The sequence below is a fragment of the Pteropus medius genome, unplaced genomic scaffold (assembly GCF_902729225.1).
Source record: "Pteropus medius unplaced genomic scaffold, Ma_sr-lr_union100, whole genome shotgun sequence".
NCBI classification, from domain to species: Eukaryota; Metazoa; Chordata; class Mammalia; order Chiroptera; family Pteropodidae; genus Pteropus; species Pteropus medius.
The window spans coordinates 10,969,904-10,976,924 of NW_024349225.1; the positions used below are offsets into that span (position 1 = coordinate 10,969,904).

The window sequence follows — 7,021 nt, forward strand, 5'->3', positions numbered from 1 at the left end:
GCTGTGAGCTGTTAGCCGTGGGAGGCTGGGAGGAGGAGGGGACAGGTTGCTGGACAGAACCCCGCTGCGGGCGACTCGGTCGACAGCGGATGCCTGACGTCCCGGGCCACGCTTCCTCCCTAGTGTCGTTCACACAGAGCGTCCGTGCCCATGCGATGCCTCCCGTCACTTTCCCCCAATGCCACAGTTCAGAGTGGGCGAGGGCGGGGACGGCGCGGGAATCCCGAGGCCCAGGGCGCGTCCTCACCGGGTCAGGACTGGGTGTCAGGACTCTGAGCTGGCCCGTGGCGGGAACCGCTCAGCCGACCCGGGCTGGCCATTTGCAGGAGGAAACGGAGTCTGGGGGGGTCTGCGTGACAGCAGCCTGGGGGCCAGCGCTATCCCAGTGACGTCCATTCTGAGGCCACGGCTTCATTTCCCTCCCGTTTCCAAAGCCGCGGAGGCTGAGCTCGCCACATCCCCTGTCCCTCTCCGCAGGGCTGGACAACATACACAGGGTCACGGCCCAGGGCCGCCACGAGCTGCGTGTGGACATGCGGGACGGCCAGGACTCCGCGTTCGCCTACTACGACAGGTTCTCCGTGGAGGACAGTAAGAGCCTCTACAAACTCCGCGTGGGCAGCTACAACGGCACCGCAGGTACCGCGGGCCCGAGCGGACCCCCAAAGCCACCGACGTGTGGCAGGGCCGGGCCTGAGCTGCCCCGGGCGGCGGCGGCAGCACCCACAGAGCTCGCGAATCCCCTGCTCGCCAGTGGGGGGCGAGGGGGGGGACACAGGGCTGTCCATCACTGGCTCTGGTCCAGGCCGTCCCTAACCACTCAGATGACCTGAAATCAATTTCCAGGACTTTACTCTCCTCGTCTGGAAAATCATAATAATGATGCCTGCCCAACTTCACAGAGCAGTCAGGGAAAAAAAAAAAAAAAAAAACAGACGATAAATGCAGCAAAAGTGCTTTTAAAGTTTTTTTTAAATTTTTTTTAAGTGCAATGGGAGAGCAAAGGATTATTTTTCTTGTCTAGATTAATCAATACGGGCTCTTACCCAGAGAGGGCATCACCCTCTATTGTCTGGGTGGACATCTCCCCTGCAATGACATTTAAGACAACCATGAAAATAAACCAGATGCCCCCTTATTCTGAGATGCCCCCCCTTACCAGCAGTCGCCACAGCACCCACCCGGGAGCCGACGGCAGCACTCGAATGTCCCTCCGTGGCCACATTCTCCTTTCTCCACGAGAACCACGAACGTGGGCAGCTTTCCCGTATAGCTTTCTATGACATTTCTCCCGAGCAGGACAGCCACCTCTGGGCGCTCCGTCGCATTAAGAGCTTTGTCAGAACATAGCTTCGGATCTGCTTCTCGGGCTTTGCCAGTCCGGTTCCTGGGTTCTCCTGGAGCCCGTTTCATAAAACCTGTTTTCCCAAACAGTCTTCTGTTTGGTACATGGCGTGATCGGTCCTTTCGTTAACTCCGGTTTTAGGGCCGAATGCAAGTGTATAATTTTAATACCATTTTTATGCCTCTTGGCACCTAGAAGGCCACCAAGGTGTTGCCCTTCCAATTCCTGCATCTGTCCAGTTCTTTCCCCTTCCAGCCAGGTCTATCACTCCAAAGAGGAGACACAGCTGCCTTTATTATTCTTCATGTTTCAGACCGTTCCCACTGGCAAGGAGGCCGGCCCGAAGTGCCCAACAAAAGGCCCCACTTACCACATTTTGGGCATAAAGTAGCCATTAAAACGGAGTATATTAAACGAAATATCAGACTAAATCATTTCAAAACTAAGCGGGCTGCACGGTGGTGACCCAGCTTGTCTCACATTGCCATGGTTCAGCACTGTGTCCCCTGGAGACAAAAGGAATCGTGACGGTCTGCCCCAGCACTGGCCTGTAGGGAACAGACGCGGGTGCTGAGGCGGAGCTGAGGGGACAGAGTATGGGGAGCGGGAGGTCAGAGGAGCGAGGAGGTGAGCTGGAGGGAGCAGCTTGGCAGCACTCGGCCCGGGGTAAGGTGGAACAGGGTTTGGTACGGCCAGGCTGACGAGCCAGGTAGAAATGGGAGAGGTGAGTGGAAGGTCCCCTCAGTGGAAGACAGATTTGTGGGAAGTGCGCCAAACGTCCAGAACATCCCGATCGAAGAGTGAGACTCGAACAGCCTCACGAACGCATCTTTTCCTCTAGGGGACTCCCTCAGCTATCACCAGGGACGCCCCTTCTCCACCCAGGACAGAGACAATGATGTCGCAGTTACCAACTGCGCTGTGTCATACAAGGGAGCTTGGTGGTATAAGAACTGCCACCGGACCAACCTCAACGGGAAGTACGGGGAGTCCAGGCACAGCCAGGTAGGCGACGCTCTGCCACTGTTTGGGGTGACCCGGAGCTGGGGAACCCACAGTCCCTTAGCTTTATGTCTTAAATGCACATGCGCGTCTTACATTCCCTTTTAAAAAGAAATACTCAGCGTCTCAAGAAAGGACTATCGCGAAGGGAAATGAGGCCGACTCGGGGGTACGGGCAGGACAGGAGCAGGCAGAGGATGGGGAGGAAGCACCCGGACTCAGGGACGAGAACTCACCCAGAGGAGCCCTCGATGGCCAGTCAAGTTCCATTTCATTTCCTCCTCTAGAAAGTTCCATGATGAGCTTATCGATTCATGGACAATTTCTCAGGCTCAGCTGCATCCTAAGAAGTGTCCTAGGAAAGGCGAGATGGTCCCGCATAAACCGGACTATCTTCCCCATTAGAGACCGCATGTCCAGAGGCTAGGCTGGCCAACAGGGTGACCAGCTAGACCTGTTGGGACTTTCTCAGTGTTAGCACTGCAAGTCCAGCAGCCAAGGAAACCCCTTAGTCCTGTGCAAACCGAGATGGCCGGTCGCCATGGATGGGAACCACCAGGAGTGAGCAAACGCAGTTATTCTCTTCCAGAGGCTTCTGCACTGTTGGGATTTTGAAATTCAACTCTTGGGACTGCCGCATGCAAATCTTCAAGGCCAAAAACACAAAGCTGCAGCACATTCCACAAAAAGACCCAGGCCACAGGCGTGTTTCAAAGAAAAGCTCCTTTGACCTTCTGGGGAACTCAGCCAGGAAGTTTGGTGTTAAGGGAGAAATCCCCGTCTTGGGAGGTCTGACGTGCTTATCTTTCTTCCCCGCAGGGGATCAACTGGTATCACTGGAAAGGCCACGAGTTCTCCATTCCCTTCGTGGAGATGAAGACCCGCCCCTACACCCCCCGGCCCACGGCGGGCAGGAAGCGGCGGGCCCTGCACTTCTGAGCAGTGGGCGGCCGTGAGCCAACTGACCTTTCCTGTCATTTGTTCGTATTTTATAACGTGAAGCGAGGGGTGGGGGGGAATGTGCTCTGCAACATATTATGAGTCTGAAGGGAGCAGGACGTGGCAGGAATCAGCTGGGAATCAGCTGCTCGTGGCCGCCGCTGCCCCCCGCCCCCTGGGCCTGACCCCCTGCCCATCCTCCCTCCTTCCCAGCCACCCTCCACCTTTCCCTTTTCCCACCAAGGAGGGCGAATGAGATGTTTTCTTAAAAGACCAGTTCAAAGGCAAGTCCAGGAGTCAGGTTGTCATGGCGACGGGCACGTGCCTTCTTCCTTCTCCGCTGCCCTTCCGTTCCGGCTGTTTGTACTCTGGTCAATCCGCCTTCGAGGGCCAGGTTCTCGCACCAGCCCGGGGAAGAAGCTTCAGCAAGAGGGTTCTGAGAACAAATTCCCTGAAGAGAAAGCCGATTAACCTCGCCCCATCCCAGCGGCCCAAGTCCTCCTTCCTGGGCCAAAGATTCCCATCTGGTGACACGCTTACTCCACCCGCCGAGTGTCCTCTGGGACCTTTCACGAGCCGTAGCCTCCCGTCCAGCCCTGCGCCCAGTCAGTCCTGCGCCCACTGCCACCCTACCCTAGATCCCACGGCCCCACAAGCCCGGCCGCGGTTTGAATTATAGTCCCCAAGGCGTTTGTTGCCCGCGCCTGGCCCTGAGCTGCACAGTGGCTCTGTCGCTATGGGTCATAAGTCAGGGCCCCCATCCTCGGCCAGACATAGAGCACCTTCTTTGGGGGCGAGAGGGGGAGATGGCTGTGGTTTTCGTGCTTTGGGGTCCGGCATTGAGGAAACAACAGAGTAGAATCCAGGGCGCCTGCCGCTGAGGTTTGGGATCCCAGGGGGAGCACAGGTCTTACTCAGCTCCGTTTTCTCTCTTTCTGGTCCTATTTGTCGTGGATTTTTTTTTTCCTCTGAATTGCACACCGAAGGCCTCATTTCTGTCTTCAGCCAGGCTCCCCTTCGTGTGGGCAGCTTAATGAGAGTCAGAAGTTACATGACCAGCCGGCCATTTCCCTGACTGAGAGTCTGGGAAGAGGTCGAATCTGGGTTTTTTTTTTTTTTGGTCCTTGGGAAACGGGAATGACCTCCTTAATGAGGGGAGATCATAGGAAGCCTTTCTCCATCTTCTTTTATTATTCTGCCTTGGAGAGGAAAAATGAAAAGCGCCAGAGGAAATTGCATCTAGAAATCCGAAGGCGGCTGGGGGAGGGCTGAGGGCCACCTCTTATTTTATGAGATGCGCTCTCTTCACTAGTGTGATGTGGCTTTTAAGCCCAAGAGAGCTGGCGGCTCTAGAAGGCATGACCCTTCAACTCCTCCAAATCAGACGTAGGCTGCGACCACCCCACGACATCTGCCAAAACCCATGTCCGCTTCCCCAGCGGCCCTCCACCTGTCCCTCTGTTCCCCGCCCCCCAAGGCCCCAGCTCTGTTTCCTGTGACGCCCGTGTTCAGTCAAGGTGGGCATCTTTGTACCTTTCCCAACCGGTTACGGGATGTGCCTGCGAGTCGGCAGTTTCCCAGTGGGAACATCCACGCTGTATCTAAGCTCCGACGACCAGGGAAGATCGGTCCCTCAGGCTGCCGATCACACCTGCGATGCTGTGAGATGATGTCCATGGCCACCCGCTGCAGGTGCTCCCTTAGGAGGCCACCAAAGGCCTCGCCCGCGCTGTGGTATGGATGTGACTGACAAACGGGGGTGATGTCTTCATTGCTCAGTGCACTGAGGGCTTCGAAACCACTAGAAGGAAGAAGCAGCAACGAGTCCTGTAGGAAAACTGTTAGCTGAATAAGATCGAACTAGAGTGGGACACCAGTGAGCAGTGGCAAGCACCCCGAATAAGGAAGCTGGGGGCTAGGGTGGAGGCCCACCTCTGCCGTGGTGCGGGCCCTGGGACATCAGGGAGGTTGCTGTACCTTTCTGGGCCGCAGTGTCCTCGCCTGGTGCATGAAAGAGTAGACTGGAATGGCTTCTAACTTCCTTTTGTGCTTTGACAGTAATGCTAGCCTATGATCTGAAAATCGGAGTACAAATTAGCATTGGCGAGAAAGCACGATTGAGTGAGGAAAATTCACCGGAAGCGCTGTTTTATTTAGGAAGGAAGGAAGGGTGATTCAGAAGTCATAAGTGAAACACACACACACACACACACACACACACACACACACGAGAAAATGTTGCGGAAAAGATTATACCAAGTAGGAGGCTGAAGTCATTCCGTCCGTGAAAGCGAAGCCCAGGGACCCGGGTGGAGCCAGCACAGCCACCTCATCGAGGGCACTGAAACGGGAAAATGTTGTCATTTAGGTGAAAGCCAAGAAACATCAGTGGAAACCCAGATTTGTCTTGTATTGGAGCCATTTTACCCTGTGGAACACTTCTATAAATAGTGTCGGCAGCATTGCCTAGATTCATTTTAAAGAATTTTAAAGCAAGAAAGAGACTTCAAAGGTTAGCTCACCCAACCTTCGCTACAGGATTCCTTTTAAGTGGAGTGTTTTTCCCAAGAGTTCGCACCATTTTCAAAAGACACTGCCCATTCTCTCCCCAAGGTTCCAGGTCAACTTGACTCAAAGCTTTTTACCTTCACCCTCAGATCCGTCCCTCCAGGCACGTGTGCGCTACCCAAGGGCGGACCCATCGGGCACCAGTCACCAAGTGCTCACCCAAAGCAGCAACAGTTTCTCTCAAGGGACACAAAAGGAATAGAATGGACCCTGCCCAGGGGCAGTTTAACTGCAGACAGGTCAGGATGTGTACTTACGAAAACAAACAAACAAAGAAACCAACCCACGGATGATTGCAACAGACTCACTGCCTAGACCCCAAACTGGAGATTTTCCTCTTTGTATTTCTCCATCAAAGAAACTAGTTTCCGACACAGTAAACTCACATCACAGGGTTATTTGTGGAAGATAAAGGAAGTTTGTATAAAAGGGGGCGGGGGTAAGGGAGCGGGGGTGGGGAAGAAGAAAAATCCGTGGGCATCTCCTGCTGGCCTTTAGACCAGGTTTAACTGGATAAGGAAGACCAAGACTTGCTGAATGTCACAACGAGGTGGCCAACGGTGTGTGAATCAACATAGGGGTGAGGACAGCAAGTCCCTCCAGGTTTCCGGAAGTCACACCAAACCAGGACCCAGGAAAACTGGTCAAAGGATTTGCACAGGAGATCGATTTGGAAAAGAACCACCACCACCAAAAAATGGCAGCAAAGAAAGGCAGAGGCAGCTTCCCTTCCACAAACAGTGAGCCCTGCCCCACCCCTCCCCACCCCGCCTCCCCCACTCCTGGAAAGTGGCAGAGGCCTCACACCTGCTCCCTTCCACCTGGGGGCCACCCAGCTCCCTGCTCGCAGAAGACTGTTCTTTCAAAGACAAACCTGAAGAACCAAGGTTGCCGAAGACCTCAGTGCCAAACCAAACAATCTTAGCCGCTTCGATCCAGTCCCAGAACAGACCTGTAGGTAGAGGGACAAAAGGTCATTATGGAACCTTCTCAAAGAGCTCTTTTCAAAGCATCAGTTGAGAAGGGGTTTATGAGATCCTCTTTGTCCTCTGGGGTGGGGGACAAAACCTGTGAAAACAGTGGATGCTCCCAGCAAAGGGGGTTGCAATAGACTGGCTGGTGGCCTGGATTTGCAAATATGCCTGGAGCTTAAAAATATTTCTTTTT

General features: G+C 54.4%; 1 protein-coding gene across 1 annotated transcript in view; it reads left to right on the top strand.

The window, feature by feature from the left end:
• Positions 1 to 3,499, top strand: part of TNR (tenascin R) — a 63,517-nt gene extending 60,018 nt beyond the window's left edge. The window contains exons 19-21 of the mRNA XM_039881420.1: positions 478 to 639; positions 2,187 to 2,350; positions 3,167 to 3,499. Of these exons, the coding sequence (XP_039737354.1) occupies positions 478 to 639; positions 2,187 to 2,350; positions 3,167 to 3,286 (446 nt within the window). The 3' untranslated portion in view covers positions 3,287 to 3,499. The remainder of the gene's footprint in view (positions 1 to 477; positions 640 to 2,186; positions 2,351 to 3,166) is intronic.
• The last annotated feature ends 3,522 nt before the right edge of the window (positions 3,500 to 7,021 follow it).